This window comes from Panthera leo, chromosome E3 (assembly GCF_018350215.1).
Source record: "Panthera leo isolate Ple1 chromosome E3, P.leo_Ple1_pat1.1, whole genome shotgun sequence".
NCBI lineage: Eukaryota > Metazoa > Chordata > Mammalia > Carnivora > Felidae > Panthera > Panthera leo.
The window spans coordinates 14,130,580-14,151,840 of record NC_056694.1 but is presented as its reverse complement, the minus strand read 5'-3'; the positions used below and the strand labels follow the sequence as shown (position 1 = coordinate 14,151,840).

The window sequence follows — 21,261 nt, the reverse complement described above, 5'->3', positions numbered from 1 at the left end:
GGGAATCTTGCTTCCAAAAGCAAGGCAACCAGCAGCGATATCAGCCCGTCACGCCAAGATAAGAATTGATCTACCCAGGCTGGTGTTGAGGGTACGTAGGTGATGTCAAGAAAGACCATTTATTTCACCCAAGACCAGTGTGTTCACCAACGTGCAAGCACACTTCTGTTTTATAATGAACAGCCTCCCGGAAGGGACCGACTTGAAGGCCGTGGGACTCTTCTCTTTCTGGGCAAAAACGCTCTCGTTGAAATTATCACTTCTTTTGTTAGCGCTCAGGACTCTGCTCCGTTCGTAGGATACCGACTAGGGCTAATCCAATGAGCAGGTCATTTGTCATAATCATTCAAAACCATTCAGAGTTGTACGAATGGACCAAAAAAGAGATTATTACCCCCATTTACTACTGAAGAGTCTAAGGAGCAGAGAAGTAAAGCAGCTGGTCCGAGGTCCCGTCGAATGGGTCTGCAGCACATCTAGCCCTTTTGCAGAGAAGTAAACGGAGGCTCAAAGCCGGTGGTCAAATCTGGCCCCCAAACAGGTCTTGGGACCCTGGGCGATGTTTTCTCCATCCCATCGTGCTGCAGACACACGGAGTCATTGACGCGCGCTCGCTCCTAGCTCTGAGCACCGCGAGAAGGCCGCGGTCACCGGGGGATGGCTGGGCAGAGCAGACGCGTGCCGTCCTCTGTTTCCCCGTGGGTGTACCTGCCGTTTTCCCAGGAAGGGACGAAGTTGAGGATGCTGCTGTGTCCTCACAGTCCCCATCAACTGCGATCACTACTAGACATTCTTTCCAGCTAAGCATCTGACCACACAGCAAATTCTGTAAAGAAGTGGCCATGTCCTCCCCTGGATACTCTCACAGGACAAGCACCCACTCACGGCTTCTCCAGCGATCGTTTTCATTCACTCCGTTCTTGTTGGGGGTCTCAAAAATGCGCAAGCATGGATGAATTTGCAAAGGACCGAAGCCCAGGTGGAGTAGCCTCTATTCTGCTCTGAACAGAGGTTTAGACACAGGAGGAATCTACGAAGGCTCACGAAGCAAAGAGGAGCCAACCCCTGGGCCTGATCGCATTCGGAACAATGCTTCCTGCGGAGGGGTGTAAAACCCCACGGCTGACCAGGATTGACCAAACCAACGCCTTCTGTCAACTCACTGGGCTCCTCCAGGACTGGCCCCTGAGGAAAGCAAGCCGAGTTTTGTGGAGGGTTGTTATTTTTAACTGTGAAATGCCTCACGTCTTGCTTCTGTAGTAAAACTCCTCACTGAAACTGATTACCTACAACACCTCCTGCCAGATCATGAGAGCATCAATGAGTGCTTTTCATCAGAGGAGCCCAAAGCTGTGTTATGGAAATTTTCTCCTCTTGGGGAAAACACCTTTACACGCTTCACATGGTTTAGGGATGAGAAAATGAAAAGCTCATCTACAGAGGAGGGGTGACCGGCCTAATGACACAGACCCTGTTGGTGGCAAAACCGAACAGGTCAGTCCTCTGTTACTGGGAGACTGCAAGGCAGGAAAGGAAGGTAGAACTCTTCCATTGTGATTTTTCTCTTCCTCAACTGGGACAGACTTCAGATGGCCCTGGAGCTAGATTCCTTTTATGACTCTCCTTTCCTAGGGAAGGGTTTCCCAAGGGAAGTCCTAAGCACCGTGGTCTTTAATTTGTCCTTGTCCACACATGCTGCAGGACGGCCAGCATCATATACACAGTCCAGGTGGGTCAACAAGACGAGGCCCTGGCTCAGTGAGACGGTCACCTTCTGCCCAGGTTGTGCCTCGTTTTCTGAATCCCTGCTTGCGACTCGGCCGTGACAGATTCTGCTGCTCTGGGATGTGACCCCAGTTTAATTGCCCGCTGTGCTCGGTGCTGCCCTGCCACTTCCCCCAAAAGGGGGACCACACAAGACGAGGAGGCACGAGTTAATACCCAACTGTCTTCATCTTGTTGCAAGATTGGCCATCTGCTGATGGCCATCAGCTCCTAAGGTGGAATTCACATTCCATTCAATTCATCTATTTAAAGTGCGCAATTCAACAGCGCTCGGCATGTTCACAGAGTTGCGCGCAACGTCTCCAGAATCAATTTTAGGGCATTTTTATCACTCCCCCCGAAAGCCCTGGACTCCTCATCAGTCTCTCCTCTCCCTGTCCCTTCCCCAGGCCTAGACAACTGCTCTTACACTTCTTGTCTCCCCGATTAGTGTTTTACCCATCTTTAATCGACCTCATTGGACCACTGGATCGAGTCTGGCCTCCCCTGTTTGGTTTTTAGAACCCTCCATCAAGCGGACTTCCTGTTTTGATCTACATGGTCTCCCGTCTTTCCTCTCCTTTTTAACACACATTCCCTACCTTTAGCTTCCTCACCGTACCCAAAATACCCAAGCTCGTGGTGAGGCAAATGGTTAACCCAGTGGACTTGGGTTGCCCAAACCTTGCACCTTCCAAAGAAAGAACTGGCTCTTCCCAGGGCCCAGGGAGGTAACTAACAAAGCCTTGAGACGTCCTGCCTGATAAGAGTGATTCTGCCTGCCTGAAGCCCTGGACCGTGCTAGTTTAAGCTCCGGGCGTGGGGAGCTGGAGACTGCGTAGCCGAGGTTAGTCACACGGCGCTCCATGACCGACCCCCCACTAAAGACCTTGCAAGCTAAGGCTCAGGTGAACTTCCCTGGCTGACCATGCCTCACACCCGCTGTGACGTCTCACCGCTGGGACACGGAGTACTGTCCACACAACTCCATGGGAGAGGATGTCCAGCAGCTTGCACCTGGTTTCTCCTGGACACCGTCCTATGCATCTGGTCCCTTTCCCGATTTTCATCTGTACCCTTTGGCTGTAACAAATCGGTAATCGCGAGCATCACTGCTTTCCTGAGGTTTGCGGGTCCCCAAACACACCCATTTTCACCACCGGGCCTCTAACTGTGTTGTCTCCCGTCTACCGTGCCAGGTTGCAAGGTCCAGAAGGTCACGTCTTTCCCAGGACAGACAGCACAATGGGCAAGAGTGTGGACTCTGGGTAACCGGACCGGAATCCCAGCTTCTTGCCCTACTGAGTGTGTGACCTTGGGCAAAGTGCTTGCCCTCGTGCTTTAGCAGCCCTGCCTGTGAAGTGGAGACCATACTAATACCTACCTCCAAGGGCTAGTATCAGCCGTAAATGGATACCGCGACGTGTAAAATGTGTAAAATGCAATGCGTACAGCGTATGATTAATGCCTGGCGCGTAGAAAATTCCAACATTAGCTATGGTGTCTATGAGCTCCCCCATCCACCCCTCTCACAAAGTTCCTTTCCTCCCATAAATGCACACTCACCGATGCCGAAGGGCAATTGTGCGCACTTGGGTCCTGTGTCTCCAATCAGCCTATGATCTCCTTCAGGAGGATCATGTCATTTACCAACACCGTCCCCCCAGAAGTTCCTACAACGCTGAGCACACAACGGATTCCTAAAACATATCTGCTGGTGCACAGGGAAGATCTCTCTATTTAAAAGTCTAGGAAAATCTGATTCTTCACGTGAGGATTTCCCCCTTGTGTAAGCCAGTCATCTTCCTCTAGGGAGGGAAAAAATAAATAAAACCCTTCTCCTTTATATACATTTGTGTACAGAATTTGAGACACCAGCAACCACACATACCCAGGCCAGCCCTTTCAACTAAGAATCTAACAGCCTCTAATGGCTCCTATACCTTGTAATTATTATCAAATTATATGTTGGCTTTAAGATTGCTAATTATTAATCATCGGCCTGAATTAGGTATTAATGAGCAATGCCACTAATTGTAGGGTGACCTAACCCAGAGCAGGAAGGCACGACTGACACCTCACAGAGGGTGCCTGACTCAGCCCCAGACAGTGCCCTGGAAGCAACGTGCTGTAAAACGTCCCCTCTCTGGTGACACCTCGGACCCTTGCCGGCTGGTAAAAGGCACGGGATTTTACAGCTGGAAAGAAGTGTAAAGATCAGCACTTCCCAAGCTGTGAGCGACACATCTCTGAAGACTGCTTAGTTAAGCTAGGCTTCCACGAATTGATGGTGTACCCAACCCAGGTGCCTCCAGGCTACATGGGTGATGTCCCCGCGTCCTTATTTTTGCTACTATTTTTCACACGTATGTGCCTAATGTTATCGATCATAAAATTCAAGCTTATATCAAAGGACAACTGAATTCACAGTAGCTTTTTTTGTCAGGGAATTCTCACGGAAAGTTTGGTGAATGTATATTCCTGGACCCTCAAGACCGCCGTCAATGACGTCTCTGTTCTTGGTCGGCTCGCCCATTCCTATTCCTTCCGGAAATCATTCCAGAAGCTTTATTGCTTTCCTGTAACCCCCATGCAAGGCCTAGCTGTCACTCTTTTTGTAATTTTTTTTTAATGTTTATATTTATTTTTGAGACAGAGCCTGAGCGGGGTGAGGGGCAAAGAGATTGGGAGACACAGAATCCGAAGCAGGCTCCTGGCTCTGAGCTGTCAGCACAGAGCCCGACACTGGGCTTGAACTCACGAGCCGCAAGATCATGACCCGAGCGGAAGTCGGAGGCTTAACCGACTGAGCCACCCAGGCACCCCGCCTAGCTCTCACTCTTTAAGGATGATTTCTCTTTCCTGAAGAAAATGTGGGTCACAAAGCATGAGCTCACTGTTCTTCTCTTCAAGACCAAACCACGGTTCGTGTCCTGGACCTGACCCCCTCGCCGCTCTGCGGGGTCCTTCGTTCCCAACCAGCCCCCCTGCCACCTTCCGATGCCTTCAGACCTTCCCTCCCCTTGCTCGGTGCCCTCAACTGTTCGTACCGTGTTAAAATAGCACTCTTCGCGTCCTCATTCGGGAAGAGGATGTTCAGACAACAGATGTCATATTCAAGGAGATCAAGCAGGAAGTTCAAGAAACAGCTGACGAGCAAGTGGAGTTTAGGAAGAGGACTGTGTCAGAAGAGGCTCCCTGGAGTGAAGTGCTCCCTGGAGCGAATGGGGATCCTACCATCTGTCCCCAAGCCCGGTGGTGAGTGCTTCTGGCAACAAGAAACACCCTCACTGCCGCCTGACTCGGGCTTAGCAAAGGAAGAGTGGCCTGTGAAGTAGAGGGAGCCTTGTGTGGGGGGAAGTCACCTCTCCCCTCCCATGCAGGACTAAGGTGTGTGAATCCTGGAAACCAGATACGGGACGCAGAAGGAATGCTGGCCTGCGGCCACTTTAAAGGTGGTCATGATGAAAAGTCACTATAAAAAAGAACGAAGAGGGGTGCTGGGGTGGCTCAGTCAGTTAAGCGCCTGACTCTTGATTTTGGCTCAGGTCGTGATGTCACGGTTGGTGAGTTCGAGCCCTGCGTGGCGCTCTGAGATGACGGTGCAGAGTCTGTTTGGGATTCTCTCTCTCTCTCTGCCCCTCTCCTGATCACTCTCTCTGTCTCATAAACAAATAAACATTTTAAAAATAAGTAAATAAATAAACTACACATCACTTGATCTTTACCCACCTCCATAGGTGGGTATGCCTATGTTTCTATGCCTCACCTCTCTGAGTCTACCCCAAACATCTCAAAAGCATAATCTGCTCTCAACCCCCCCACTCCTTCATATCCCATTCATTCCTCCATACATGGCCAACTGGCTTCAGACTCCAAGAGTCCCTTAAAATGGTTTCACCAAGGCTGTGATGAGTGGACCCCTTAAACCCAATGGTGCTTCCGGTCTTCTTGGTCTTAAGTCTTGGACTCCACGGATCATCCTCCTACCTCTCTGACCATTCATCATCACTTGCTGGTTGCTCTTACGTAGGTTCCCTCCATCCCAGAAATATTGGGGCTCTCCTTGTCTTTCTCTAAGGGACCTCTGGGCAATCTCACTCTCTACCTAATCGCTAGCCCTGATCGCTCTTCGGAGCCTCAGATGTCACTCATCCATTCATTCATTCGTTATAGATTTCCAGCAAACCTACTAAGTTCCAAGGGAGTAATTAGGCACTGGGGATACAACTGTGAACCAGTCACAGTCCTGGCTTCCTAAAGCATATAGTCCCGTGGGTGATAAAGAACGGTAAAGAGAGGCTCTCCAACTGGGAGAGCCAAGTGGAAACACCTAGCAGTGGTTCTTAATAAAAGCCCTGTCGATCATTAAGGCATTCACAAACTGCATGAAACTGCACGCAAAGTTCTGTCCGCTTGTACGTGTTCGGGGCTGATACGATCTACGCCTTTCATTAGATGATCCAAGAGGCCTTTGACACGAAAACGTTTAAAATCTGCTGGTCTGATGATAGGTTACTGACGTGACATTGGACTTGATGGCACTTTGGAGAAAAATCGGGGCTCAAGACAGATTTGAGACCCTCCTCTGAGAGGCGAGAGTTGGCTCATGGCCCCTCAAGGTCTTTCACTGGAGAACCTCAGCAGCAGAGGGCAGCGACACATTGGAGGTGACAGCGGGACCTCGCACGGCTTAACTCAAGCTCTAAAACTCTCGGTAACACTGTCCCCAAATCCCCCAGTCATGCGGTGCCCGCAGCTCCCAGCGTGAGAAGCATGGACCACAGCTGTCCCGGGAATGATACAGGTCTCCCAGAGCTTTGAAGAAGAGGCATTTTTTTGGCCAACATTTAGAAGTCAGAAGATTTCATGCAATGATCTGGATTTGTGTTCTCTCTTAAAAGTCTGAGGACCCGGGGGCACCTGCGTGGCTCAGGCAGTTAAGCGTCCGACTTTGGCTCAGGTCATGGTCTCACGCCCCGCGTCGGGCTCTGTGCTGACAGCTCAGAGCCTGGAGCCTGCTTCAGATTCTGTGTCTCCCCCTCTCCCTCTGCCCCTCTCCCACTTGTGCTCTGTTTCTCTGTCTGAAAAATAAACATTAAAAAAAAATTTTTTTTAATTGAAAAAAAGTCTGAGGACCTGACAAAAGCCAGCCTGTGTCCCCATCCCCCAGCCCAGCACCATCCCCCAGGGCGGGGCTAAGAGCAGCTGCCTCCTTATTGGTGAGCCTTCTCTTCAGTCCCCACCTCCCCGCCCCCTCATACACTGGGACTCTGCTCTTTCATGGCACCTGTGCTCTCTCCTTGCCCGAAACTTGGGAAATAAACTGTTTACCAGGCAGGAGAAAACACAAAACAAAACAAACAAATATGAAAAAGGAAAAGAAGTAAAATGAAGGATGTACATTTTCTTAATGGAAAAAATCTCCTACGTTATTGTTGTCTGCTGGGAAGATTCAGTATCCACGGCCTCATCCAGTCTAATGCCATTTGGATTGCCAAAATGTTCTCCTCGTTCCATCCTTCGCCAGAATAAAATCATTACTATTAAAATATTAGAATCACAGTGGGGAGGGGGAAGCCACCACGTCCCAACATTTAAGAAATCACATCGTATCTGCCTAACAGCATCAGAAGGGCCATAAGAATTCCTTCCTACAATTAAGTATCCCCATCAACTATTAACAAATTAAGCATTTCGTAAGTTAGGCTACATTAAAAAGAGATCATCGGTATTGGGTTCTGTTTTGGGCATCAGAGATACATGTAATATTAATGACTCGTGATCACAACTCTATTTTCCTGAGTCTCTTTTAAGTGCATATTAATCATCTGTTAATGTTACCATAACTCATTAAATACAAGCTACATTTTTGCCTAGCGCCTTTCGTCCACGGGGGATAGCTAGGTTTTCAGGACATGTTACAGCGTTAGGATGCACCCGCTTCTTTCCCTCTTGTGTGGCTAACACCACCGTCACACCTCCATTCTCTTATCGGTCAAGGCTGCAGGTCAGCCTCCCTGTGGGTCAGGGATGAAGCACCCTTTGTGTTCCGTTCAGTAGTGTTAATTGCATTCAAGTTATCGTGCAACCAGTTTCCAGAACGCTTTTCATCTTGCAAAACTGAAATTCTATAACCATTAAATAACAACTCCCCGTCCTGTCTTCTCCCCAGCCCCTGGCAACCCCCCTTCTACTGCCCGTCTCTATGAATTTGGCCGTTCTAGGTACCTTCTATGAGGTATAGTATCCGTCTTTGGTAACTGGTCTATTTCACTTGGCATAATGTCCCCGTGGTTCCTCCAGGCCATAGCATGTGTCAGAATTTCCTTCCTTGTTTAAGGCTGAATGATATTCTGCTGTAGGTGTAGACCACATTGAATCCATCCATTCGTCTGTTGGTGGACATCTGGGTTATTTCCCCCTTTTGGCTATTGTGAATAATGCTGCTGTGAACACGGGCGTGCAAATATCTCTTCGAGAGCCTCCTTTCAACTCTTTGGGGTAGGTACCCAGATGTGAAAATTACCACATGGTAATTCTACTTTTAATTTTTTGAGGAACCGTCACGCTGTTTTCCATAGCAGCTACGTGGTTTTGTATTTCCACGAGCAAAGCTCAGGGGTTCCAATTTCTCCGTATCCTTGCCAACACTTGTACTCTACTCTTTTGTTTATTTCTTTGATAGTCGCCATCCTAATGGATATGAGGTGGTATATCACCCATTAAACTGAAATTATCTCAAAGGTTATGCTTTGTTTCTCAGAAAACGCCTTAGTAATGAGCCTGCATAATTACCTGCAAGGATTCTAAGAGTGTGGCCCCGAAGCACTGCACAAGGACACTGAATGTCTAGGTTGGGATGGAAACTGAGTCACAAGGCATCTCTGGTGGAGGAAGTTACTGGCCCAAAACATCACCAGGCTGTTGCACAAATCTGCCACGGGCAGCTCCACTCTAATGCAATCAGTTCTGTATGCTTCCATTTGGGCAGGAAAGTAAAGGAACATGAGGCTTCCTAGTTATTTAAAATGCCACAAGTAAGAACTTCATGACTACTTGGGAGAAGTTTCTCATCCTGTTCCACAATTCCTTCTTGGTACTCCCCCCCTTTTTTTTTTTAATTTTTTTTTAATGTTTATTTATTTTTTGAGAGAGACAGAGACAGAGCAGGAGCAGGGGAGGGGCACAGAGAGGGGGAGACAGAATCCAAAACAGGCTCCAGGCTCTGAGCTGTCAGCACAGAGCCCGACGCGGGGCTCGAACTCACAAACCGTGAGATCATGACCTGAGCCGAAGTCGGACGCCCAACCGAATGAGCCACCCAGGCGCCCCGGTACTCCCCCTTTATACCAACAAACACTGCCTTAAAACCAAGCCAAGGTAGGAAAGCCTCTTCCCCTTCCCCATCTTCTAAAGTAAGAAAGAACTGTGACAGTTTCAAGTGGGTTTGGCCTTTGGGCGGCACTCACAGAAAGCACCGCACGACAACCGGGCATCATCTGGGTTAAAAATCAGAGCATCTGTGGTGGGCTGAACGATGCCCCCTCCCCCCAAAAAATCCACACCCTAATCTCCGGCGCCTGTAAACGTTACCTTATATGGGAAAAAGGACGTCGCAGACGTGATTCACCTTGGGCGGGGGGATTAGCTCAGATTATCCGCGCAGACCATAAATGCCATCACAAGGGAGGCAAGAACGCCAAAGGGAGATGATGGGCATGTGACGAAGACAGTAGGGGAGGAAGAGGGATGTGACGGAGCCACAAACCGAGAAATGAGGGCCTCTAGAAGCTGGCACAAAATGGACTCTCCCCTACGGCTTCCAGAAGGACCTCCACCCTGCACACGTCTTGAGCCCAGCTCCGTAAAGCTCATTTTGGACTTCGGACCTTCAGAATGGAAGGGAATACATCTGCGGAGCTTCCTGCCACCACACGGATAGAGATTTGCCACAGCGGCCACGGGGCACGAACACGGCATCAAAGTCAACCCACGTCATTCAACATCCTTTAGAGGCGAGCCCCCAACGGCTGCGCCATGGGGTACTGGTCTCTCCATCTCCGGGGGCAGCAGGGTGGGACCCGGGCGAGGGTCACGCAGAGCAGCCCAAGGCCCTCCAGCTGCCCCAGGGTCACACAAAGAGTGTCCGTTTCTACGCATTCCTGCATCGTGCAAAAGGGGAGAGGGAAGGTTGCAGGTACGAGGAAGCCCCAGGCTTCCTCGAGGAAGCCTCTCGAACTGCACAGCTCATCAGACATGAAGAACGAAGGGAGAATAAAGGGAGGGGAATGTTCCTATCGTGCCAGTCTCTCAGTACTGCCGTCTGCTGAGCTGCCCTTGAAAACTTAAGCTCAAGAAGCAGTGTCTTTCCTCAGCAAGAAAACCACGATGGGAAGACACCCTGAAGTTCTAAAGCAGCTTCTGTAGGCCGCCGGTCTGCCCCAGGCGGTCCCTCCCCCCCGGGGCTCCTGTGTCCCCGGGATCTGGGGACGCGACGGCTCCCAGAGCTTGCCCGCCACAGACCTGATGGGGAGAGAGGGGTCTCCGGCGTCCCACCAGTCTTTCGGGGGGCTGATGTACATGCACCACAGCTCCCAGCTGTAGCCGTGGGCCGAGTTCTCGTAGCGCTGCACCTCGAAGGTGTCCTGTTTGATGTTGTCGATGGACGGGAGGATCACTCGCTTCCGGTTCTCCTGGATTCGGGACAGAACCGGCTCGGCCCTGCAACACAGAGAAGTAGAAGTTAAGTCTCTCTCCTGAGGCGCGCCCACCCCTCAAACGGGCACAGACTCCGGCGCCACGGAGAAGAAACGGGGAAGTGAGGGCCCCGGGGAAGCTGGGGCTCAGGTGGAAACTGAGGCACGGGAGTGACCTGCCCCGGGTGGGTCGTGCAGCTGTAAGCACGCAGGGCGGCTCGGGCCCTGGCCCAAGGGGGATCCCGGCCTGAGAGGCCCCGAGCAAGATTTCGGAATCTGGGGGGTACCCCCCGGAAAGCACCAGGCCTCTCTTTTGTGCTGACAGCATGAGCCAAGGCAAGGCCTTCTCGGCTACAAGTGAGTTTAGCGTTTCCATCTCCCCCTCGGGGCTCTGGGTGATGCTTCTTGTTTCTTCTGCAGGAGCCGAATTTTCTTCCCCAAAATGGGTCACTTCTGCCCTGGACGGCCTGGTTTTAATAAGCATTTCGCTAGCTTCTCGGTGTGCGTGACTATTTCAGTTGGTTTAATTGATTACTTAATTGATTTCTTAAAAGGGATCTAATTGAATTGGTTAGCGATGGCAGGCGAGAACTAATTAAAAGCAAAGGCAAGCAGAATCGTGCCTCCCAGCTAGCCTGTCCCCTCAGGGCTACAGCGGGAGACAGGCAGGGACCTGGTTCCAGGCCCAAGGTGCAGCCCTGCTAACTTAGGGGAAAGCAAATGGTCAGACTTCCCCGCTCGTGTGCGTCTCCGAGGCAGACGTAGGAAAGGGCCGTTTCCCATGTTCCAGAAAGAAAAGATGGCCCTCATAAGCCAGCGCATTAATCTCCCCGCTTCGAACAGAGCTAAGGCTTTGGAAAAGAGTCAAGTGAAAATCCCATTCCTCTGCATTATTTGGAAGAATAATGAGAACCCTCGCCCTGCCTCCCATCTCTTTTCATTTCTCAGCTATTGAATTACCTGTTGGCTCATCTCATCTTTCTATTTAAAACGAGCAATAAAATATACCCTGGGCCATTTACTGCCTCCGTTGCTTACGCACGCACCATACAGGCTGAAGCCAACTGGGACTGATTTGCCACGGCTTTCAGATATGCTTCCGAGCTTCACCCCTCCAAGCATCTGCCGACGCCGTTCTCCTCCGGGAATGCCCTTGGCCGCTGGCAGGAAGGCTAGTTGCCGATGGAGTCTTACCAGATCGAGTGCCGCCTCTCCCGAGAAGCCTCCCCTGATTTCTCCTGGAGGGAAAGCTCTCTCCTTCCTCTCAGCTCTTGTCCCATCTCCTCCACCTCGTCAAAAGTCACTCTGTCTACACGTTGTCTTTGCTGATCTCGAACACACATTATTTCTCCTACTGAGCTAACGGTAGCTGATGTTTACGGAGCACTTACTACATGCTAGGTACCATTCTAAACATTCCACGCAGGCCAAGCCGACTGACGGAAATCTCACAACGGTCCTGGGAAGCACAGAGTATGAGCAGCAGTTGACAAGTCAGGAAACTGAGGCCCAGAGAGGTTAAGTCGCTCGCCGCAGGCCACACGGCCAGCCGGTGGCAAAGCCGGGTTTCTAAGCTGGATGGGCTGGCTTCACGCCCTAACTTTAAGCTCCACTGTGTCCTATGCTGGGCCACGCTTCCTTCAGCTGGTCTGGTGGCCTGGATATGGAAAGAAGCACTCCGGTGAAGGTTACTGGGCACTAGGGTAGAAGACCTTGGTTCTTCTAACGCTTCTGGAACTGCACAGGGGGACCTCCCAGTCCGCGAGGGAAGGTGCACCTGTTCCCAGTTATTCGCACCCCTCACTGGAGACACCCCGCTTTTTACCACCGGGCCCGCGGAGGGGCGCACTCCCTCCCTCAACCCCGTGAACGGTCGGCTTGGACATGGGACCGACTCTGGCCAATGGGCGATGAGCCGAAGAGATGACGTCACATCGTGCAGAAACATTTAATAGCCGCGGCCAAGGCTCTTCTCCCTGAGCCGCAAGAACGGTACGTCCTAGACGGGGTCCCGCGTCCTGCCACGTCAGACTGCAGAGCTAGGACATGTGTTTCTCATTTCAATATTGATTTGTATGGGAGATTTTAAAATTGGCTGCGTTCTGCCATTTCTGCGGTTTCCAGCCAGAACGTATCTCCAGTGAAGCTCAGCAACTAACCATCGATGTGGAGCAGCCGCCGATCCTGTGTCCGTGTGGCCTGTTTACCCCCCTGTCCCACCCCAGTGCCGAGTAGGGGGAGCAGTCACTCAAACCCTTGGGCGGCCCTAAATGCTCTGGCTGAAATGCCCACCACCTAGCCATGGTTTTAGATAATAATACAATTATTTCGTGTTCCCCAGACCTATAACTGAAATTCCTGGATTTTAAAAAAAAATTTTTTTTAACGTTTATTTATTTTTGAGACAGAGAGAGACAGAGCATGAACGGGGAGGGGCAGAGAGAGAGGGAGACACAGAATCTGAAACAGGCTCCAGGCTCTGAGCTGTCAGCACGGAGCCCGACGCGGGGCTCGAACTCACGGACCGTGAGATCATGACCTGAGCCGAAGTCGGCCACTCAACCGACTGAGCCACCCAGGCGCCCCTGAAATTCCTGGATTTTAAAAACAGGGAGCGAGCGATGAATCCCGGGAAACTGCCCCCAAAACCAAGAGCCCACAGTGTGCCCTGTAGGTTAGCTAACTTGACAATACATTGCATCTTAAAAATAAATAGATAAATATTAGAAAAAAAAAAAAAAAAACCCAGGGGGAACTATAGCATATCCAGGGTGCCACCTGAGCTGCCTCAAAGCCATCAACAAAAACAGCCTCGCTTTAGCAACGATCAGATTGCTAATCTGCAGATTTTATTTTATCTTTTTAATGGAATTCATTGTCAAACTGGCTAACAGCGTGTGCAGTGCGCCCTTGGTTTTGGGGGTAGATTCCCCGTGGCCCGTCGGTTACACACGACACCCAGCGCTCGTTCCAACCAGCTGTTAATCCGCAGGTCTTATGTTTTAAAATTTCCGTTTTCCTTAGGTGGCTGTCTGAATGGTGTTTATTAGCCCAGTAACAAATGCAGACCACTCCCCTGAGCAATTCCTATTTTACCCCTTACGGTGAACAGCTTAAGTGCTCTAAGTTTCCACAAGTCCTGATTCAAACCTCTAATATTTTCACATAAAGCAGACTGGCATATAAAATAAAATACATGATTACTCATTTCCTACGTTGTCTCCTATAGTCATATTTCCATTTTATGTATATGAGGTGACAGGCTCTAAAAACTTAAATATCAGTGTTGCCCTCCAAGAAGGGAGAACAAAGTCCAATTTCTTCAACAAAAAGTACTTAGTCTTGGAAGGACTTGGCATAAATGGCCATGTGTGTAATCCGTACAGAATTAAGCCATTTTAGAGTTACAAATTATAAGCCACTGAACCCAAATGTCCATTCTTTTCTGAACTACGTTTCAGCAAATATTCTAAAACTGATGCCAGTTTTAAAAGTTGCTATTACAGGGGCGCGTGGGTGGCTCAGTCAGTTAAGCGTCTGACTTCGGCTCGGGTCATGACCTCACCGCTGGTGAGTTCGAGCCCCGCGTCGGGCTCTGTGCTGACAGCTCGGAGCCTGGGGCCTGCTTCAGATTCTGTGTCCCCCTCTCTCTGCCCCACCCCTGCTTGTGCTCTGTCTCTCTCTGTCTTTCAAAACTGAATAAACATTAAAAAAAATTTTTTTTTCCTGAATAAATAAAAGTCGCTATTACCAATCCCGTTGACTTTAGCAAGGTACCTAAAGTCACAACAAAGACCTCCTTGGGTCTCAGAATGCAGAGGACGTGTGGAAGCTGAGTGTGAAGGACCACGGCCTCGCTCTCACAGACTACCTGAGGGCAGATACCGAATCTTGTCAGATTCTGAACCCCAGCCGAGTGACCAACTGTCCCAGTTTGCCCGGGACTGTTCTGGTTTTACCACTAGAAGTCCTGCGTTTTGGGAAATCCCTCAGCACTAGGCCAGTCCGAACAGCTGGTGACCCCAACCCCAGCCTAGGACAGTGTTTGGGACAGTGGTAGGCATCCAGGAAACATCCGTCAAAAGGAGGATTCCGGCAGCCCGCTATTCGTTTAGGGGCATGGTGATGAAAATGGAGGATGGGCGAGCGGAGGTCAAAGCCAAGGGAGAAGGGCAGATGGGCGAAACGGAAGGGAAGAGCAGCCACAGCTGGAGGTTGACCGGGTGGGTAACGTGATGGGGAGGGAAGGAGCCAATGAAAGGGACGCGGGAAGAGTCGCCAGTTTTGACAGAAAAGAAACGGGAGGCAAGGATGTGGCAAATAAAGGCAAGAAGTTCCACATGGAACATTCGAGGGCCTCTGTTCAGAAGGCTTCCAGCTCAACGCTTCTCAAACCTGAGCGAGCCTCACAGGTCCCTGGAGCACTGGTTAAAACAGAGTGCTGGACCCACACAGAGCTTCTGATTTCACAGGTCTGAGGGGAGCCCCCAACTCTGCCTCTCCAGAAAGTTCCCGATGGCACTGCTGGTCCGGGGAACCACACTCTGACAACCATCACTCTAAGAGATAAACAACCCTGAAGCTTAGAGGAGATCAGGGCTGCAAACCTACAGCTGTGTGTCACCAGGGTCTAATGGTGGCAGAAAAATCAGGCAGGACACTGGTGTCTGAGACGGCAATGGACAGCCATGTGCACTTGAACAGGCCAGTGTTACCTGTGACCCCAGGGTCCAGATCGTCACGTGCCCAAGTGATAGCCATTCTCCTTTGGTCTGGCCCTTAAGGGATTCTGAGATGTGTTGCAAATGAAGATGAACAGATTTTGTAATGTTTAATGGGTAACGGGGCACTGGCTCTTCCGATCTGGTACCACGAACGGTATTCAAGTTCAAGATCAAGATCAAGTTCAAGATCATATTCAAGATGGTGCCACTGAGTTAACACAGGTTACAAGCAGGGTTTGTGAAATTAAAGACTCTGCTTCTTAGGAAGTAAGCAAACTGAACCCGGGTTATTTCACCTCTGACTCGGTTTCCCATCGGGCAGTCAGCCACAGCCACATGACCGTGCTTTTCAGCCGTAAGCATGCCCACTGAAGGTTCGGGCATTCTGATGCTTCACGATTCTTGCAGTCCTAAGTCTTCTCCTCTCTGGGTGACCCCTAGTTTCTCCCAGATTGTTCTTTTCACCTGGGAAACCATCGGGGCCACATTTGCAGAGATCCACCCTTCCCTTCCTCCGAATGATGTTAAAGATAATCCCTTATGTTCCAGGAGGCTTTACCCGAGTAGGTGGAATTATAAATGGATCTCTTCCCTCCAAATAGCACTCAACCATCCTCCTCAGAAAAGGGAACAAAGTGGGAGAAGAGAAGAGACATGGCTGTCTCGTCCCCTTGGCAAGGATCATCTCGAGTTCTGTCCAATTAGTGTGTCATTTTCACCGGGTATTTTTTAAAAAATTTTTTTTAATGTTTATTTATTTTTTTGAGGCAGAGAGAGACAGAGCATGAACGGGGGAGGGTCAGAAAGAGGGAGACACAGAATCCGAAACAGGCTCCAGGCTCTGAGCTGTCAGCACAGAGCCCGATGTGGGGCTCGAACTCACGGACCGCGAGATCATGACCCGAGCCGAAGTCGGCCACCCAACCGACTGAGCCACCCAGGCGCCCCTTCACTGGGTATTTTGATGACGATGGTGGTGGTGGTTGGTGGAGGCCACAACAACGGAGAAGCGGGTAGACAGCAAACTTCTCCCGGCTTCCCAGTTTTATCCCACAGTATGGCTCTCACCTTCTTTGTCAACCAACCCTTCTCCACTGTTCTACTAGCCCCAGAAGGAACAGGCAACGTTTCCACCTCCCAGATCCTAGCTCCTCCCGACCACCCTACTGCAGGTGCCGGGTGCCCCCAGGGTCCAGCTTGTGACCTACCAGCCAGCTGTGAATTCCACGTGGGCATCGAAGAAGCCAGTGACCTGGCCAGTGGCCGCCTTCCAGCCCTCGATGCGTGCTCGGATCAGGCCCTCTCTTTTTTGGTTGCGTACCACCTTCACCAGCCCAGGGTAGCGCTTCTGGACGTACTCTTCCAGCGGGGCCTTCAGCTCCTCTACAAATGACAAAATGCAAGAAGGTCCATAACCGTGTCACTTCAAATGTGTGTCCAACCCGCTGTGATGCCAACAAGATCTCCAGGAAGGCTGGAGACGCGGAAGAGTTGGCACGCTGGTGATCTTAGCAGAAAAGACAACTCAGGCAGCCTGAGAGTCAGAAGACACTGCCGACACCCTGGCCCGGGACGGCAACGTCCTCCCGGCATCCAAGGTAGACAGCTGGACAGAATCCGCGCCTGGCTGTTACATCCTGACTGCCGCAGGCCACCAGATGTCTCTCGAGGCTTGTTTTCTCGGTGGTCTTTCCTCCTTTCGAGGCCAGCGTTCCTGCCCTCCTACTGTCCCCTGGGTCCTGTTTATCAACTTCTGTATGGGTTTTCCCGTTGGCACACACACACTGGCTCTTATAGGACATGGCCTGGGTGGTCCAAACCCACAGTCACACATCAGATACAAAGTTAACAAGGTTGTTACTTTGGTCTTGGGATAACAAAGTAATCTTTTCCTGGTAGTGCCATGGCAGCAGGAGTAATGCTACCAGAAACTGAACGCTTTCCCTTCTGCAACAAGCAGGTGGTGGAGAGTGCTTTCTTTATATGATCTAAATTAATCCTTACCCCAACTTAGGAGGTAGCTAGATTAATTCCATTAATTCCATCTTGCCAATGAAGAAACACAATTAGGGTGGCTAACTTGTCCCAAGGTCACACACCTAGAAACGGGAGGAGCTGGGACACAGCCAAAGGTGCCTGACATCGCAGACAGGGTGGTTGACGCCTCTCTGTGCAGAGAGTCACCAGGTGGGGGAGGGGGAGGGGCTGCCTGGCAGGGGATTCAGAGACAGGCACACTGCAAGGACCCCCCCCTCTTGGAGAGACTCATGCTGGAGGTCGCTAGCAGTCCAGATGGTTCTGATGCAAACAGTCCGCAAACAATACCTTAAGAGATACAGTTACCCCTGACTTCACTCCAGAGAAACCCCAAAAGGTTGTGTTGATAGACGTCATACAGACGTCTCTCTTCCTAATTACACACGGCACCCTGGGGGGCTTAGAGCCATACTTTTGAGCACAGGTGGAGGCTGAGCTCTCTAGGTCACGGCTGTTGTTGCCTGGGAAGGATGCAGTCATGTGACCCAGGAGGAAATAGAGAGCACGGGGTGTGCAGACGGATGGGAACCAGAGAGTCCCCAAGGCACAGAGACACGGAATGGGTCCTGTCAGCCAAATGCACGGATGGTGGAGACACAGGAACGATACGGGCTGAACTGTGTACCCCCCAAATTCATCTGGCAAAGCCCTAACCCCCACTTCCTCGGAATATCATCATACTTGCAGATAGGGACTTTAAAGAGGTGATTAATTTTAAGTGAGGTTGGGGGCACCTGGGTGGCTCAGTCAGTTAAGCGTCCGACTCTCGATTTCAGCTCAGGTCATGATCTCATGGTTCGTGAGATCGAACCCTTTAAGCTCTGTGCTAACAGGGCAGATCTCCATCCCTCCCCTGCTCATACTCTCTAAAACTACATAAGCACTGAAAAAAAAAAAAAAAAAAGGAATTTAATGAGGTTGTTAATATGGCCCTAATTCAATCTGACCCGTGTTCCTGTAAGAAGAGATTTGGAGCCACCAGGGGCCATGCGCGCAGAGGACACAGCGGGAAGGTGGCCATCTGAAAGCCAAGGGGAGAGGCGTCAGGAGACACCAGCCCTGCCCACACCTTGATCTTGGACTTGCCGCCTCCAGAAATGTGAGAAAGTAAATTTCTGTTGCTTAAGCCCCCCAGTCTGTGGTCCCTTGTCATGGCAGCCCAAGAAAACTGATACAGGGGAGTATTAGTTTGGAAAGGAGGGAAATTGGAACCTGAGTGGGGAAGGGGCAGAAACCTCTAAGGAGACATAACGTGCACTTGGGTATTTACACTGGAGTCAGACCGTCGGGGGTGCAGAGCCTAGCGCTGCCATTTGTCACCTGAGTGTCCCTGGGTGAGTCACCCGATCCGTGCATGCCTCAATTTCCTCATCTGCACAAGGCGATGATAATCAGAGTAAGGACCTCATAGGGTGGTGATGAGGAGTGAACCAGTCAATGTAGACAGAACGCCGGGGCACCCGGTGGCCGCACCGCTTGAGCGTCTGACCCTTGATTTCGGCTCAGGTCATGATCCTGCGGTTGTTAGATCGGGCTCTGTGTCGGGATCTGCAGCCTGCTTGAGACCCTCTCTCCCTCTCCCTCTCCCTCTCCCTCTGCCCCTCCCCTGCCCCTGAGTGTGCACTCTCGTCTCTCTTTCTTTGAAACAAAAAGAGAGAGAGAGGGACTGAATGCCTAGAATGATCGCTGGCATAGCGTAATTATCTGCTCAACCCTGAGTAGGTAGCCGGCGTTAGTAAGAATGTTCCCTCTTTCCATCCACGTGGTGGAGGGCACATGGAGAGGTTTCAGAGCCACCCAGGGGGCCTGAGGAGCAGAAAGAGGAGAGAGAGAGAGAGAATCCCACGCGGGCTCCGTATTGTCAGTGCAGAGCCTGGAGCAGGGCTTGATCTCGGGGGCCCTGAGGTCACGAGCCGAGCCGAAATCAAGAACCGTATGCTTGATCAACGGGGCCACCCGGGCGCGCCATGAGAATCTGTGATTCTAACAAGACCGGGGGGTGCCCATGCTGTGCTACGGGGAACCACTTTGAGAACCGCTCAGCTCAAAATGCACAGGGCTTCCTTGGTGCATGCTTGGCACATCACACACCCTCAAGAAGTTATTTATTGTTGGGGCACCTGGGCGGCACAGTCGGTTAAGCGTCTGACTCTTGGTCCGGGCTCAGGTCACGATCTCCTCGTTCACGGGCTCAAGCCCCACGTCAGGCTCTGTGTTCTCAGCGCAGAGCCTGCTTGGGACTCCTCTCACTCTCTCCCTGCCCCTCCTCCACCCGCGCTCTCTCCCCCCTCTCTCTGTCTCTCAATAGATAAGTAAACTTAAAAAACAAGTTACTTAGCGTTGACGTCTTCACCAACTGGTCTCACCAGTATTGCTAATATCCGTGCCGTCACCCCAGGGTTGGGGAGGGAGCTGGTGGAGAAGCCGGGCTGTGGGGACCCTCTGCCTCTTCACTCACGGTAAGTGAGAGAAGATGACCAAATACATGGGACTGGGGTGCCCAAAGAGTCCTCGGCTTCTAGAAACCATCTATTGACTGAATGTTGGCTGGATCATCCTGTCTGTTAATTACACTTCTCGGAACAAGAATTCTAGCAAGAAAGTTGGGCGGGCCATGCCTTCTTGGTTTTTCAGTCCTCCTCGAGAGTACCAGGTGGGTGGGCAGGGGATGGAGGGACGTGCCACGGAGGGCGCTGGATCCCGCGTGGGCACCGCGCCTACAGAAAGGTATAATGGGAGACCGGCCCGTTCGCTTGGATTGGCCCACGGTGGGAGGAATTCTGGGAATCTCCGTAAGTGCAGGGAGGACGCTCTGAGCGCTGCGTGTTAAGCACCTGCCAGGAGACCCGCAGGCACGGTTACCCTTTGGCTGCCTGGGACCTCACTGTGGCTCTGCCTGGGAACTGGGTGTCAGCTCCCATACGTGCCAGTCACTGTGTCCAAATGCCGAGGGGTTTCCTCATTTGCTCAGTGGTTGTGACTACGACTCCAGGGTGGAGAGAGTGACGGGACAGTGTCACTCACGACCACTGGCTTCTACACCTCAAGGCTCCTGAGATACGGGCATTAAAAGGCTTTGAAAAGTATAGAGGGATAATGCCTTGGTAACGGCCCTAGGGCTGTTAAATGAGATGCTACATGAACACATTAATCCTTAGTAGTAAGCATTCAATAAAAGTCACTTCTAACAATAATCAGACTATTAATATGACCGATGGAGGTCAATTTTATAACTTCCCATGACTGACAGCTTCTCTTTCTAGCTAGTCAATGTCATTTTGAAGTCTGAGGGTCATCTACGTAGGGGTAGACACCACCCTCACTTACAAGGTTTGGGGACACGTTGTTCTAAACGCAACAGAAGTGTCGGTCTATGGGCTTTTGGGGGATCACAGCAGGATCCGGGAACAAGTGGCACCGGTCAGGCTTCTTTTCCCAGTCCCCGTACGTGGCTCTGTACTTCAGAAGGTAGTGGCTCGTGCCCTCGCTTGCCTTTAAAAATCGCTTCAGACACAATCTGCTTCCCCCAGGCGCTTACAATCTAGTTAAGCACCTGCGAGATGTTCCAAAACTGACGGCATTCAGTGTGACAAGAAAATTGGAGTTGATGGCCCAAGACAAATGGCCACAGAAGGAAGTGCTACGAAGAGGGAGACGGTATTTTGGTTGGGGGTGCCCATGAAGAAGGTAGTGTTCGAGTTAAGCGGAAGGTTTGGACATGTGTTCTAACTACCCCAGGATACGTAAACACGCAGTGAAATACGGAAGCGTAGAAGCGGTCTTCTTAGGTACCGCGGAATCACTAGTGTCCGGGGGACGGGGAAGATGTCACTAATTAAAAAAGAGATAAAGAAGAAAAGTAGAACAGCCCGGGGACAGGCTGAGATGCCGGCAGACACTCGGGTAGACCGTTGAACCAAACAAGTGACCCGGAGGTGACAAGAAAGGCACAGGGTGTAGGGGACGCAATGGTGAGATATGATGCCACAGGAGAGACTGCAGATGCCAGGAGATGGAGCGAGGACTTGGAACAGTAC

At 51.0% G+C, this 21,261-nt stretch overlaps 1 protein-coding gene across 3 annotated transcripts in view; it reads right to left on the bottom strand.

The window, feature by feature from the left end:
• The window catches only part of GALNT17 (polypeptide N-acetylgalactosaminyltransferase 17), a 285,062-nt gene that overhangs the window by 195,430 nt on the left and 68,371 nt on the right, over positions 1–21,261 (bottom strand). For all 3 annotated transcript variants that reach the window (XM_042921614.1, XM_042921618.1, XM_042921617.1), the window contains exons 3-4: positions 16,396–16,570; positions 10,291–10,488 (exon numbers count right to left, since the gene is read on the bottom strand). In XM_042921614.1, coding sequence (XP_042777548.1) covers positions 10,291–10,349 — 59 coding nt within the window. In that variant the 5' untranslated portion in view covers positions 10,350–10,488; positions 16,396–16,570. The remainder of the gene's footprint in view (positions 1–10,290; positions 10,489–16,395; positions 16,571–21,261) is intronic.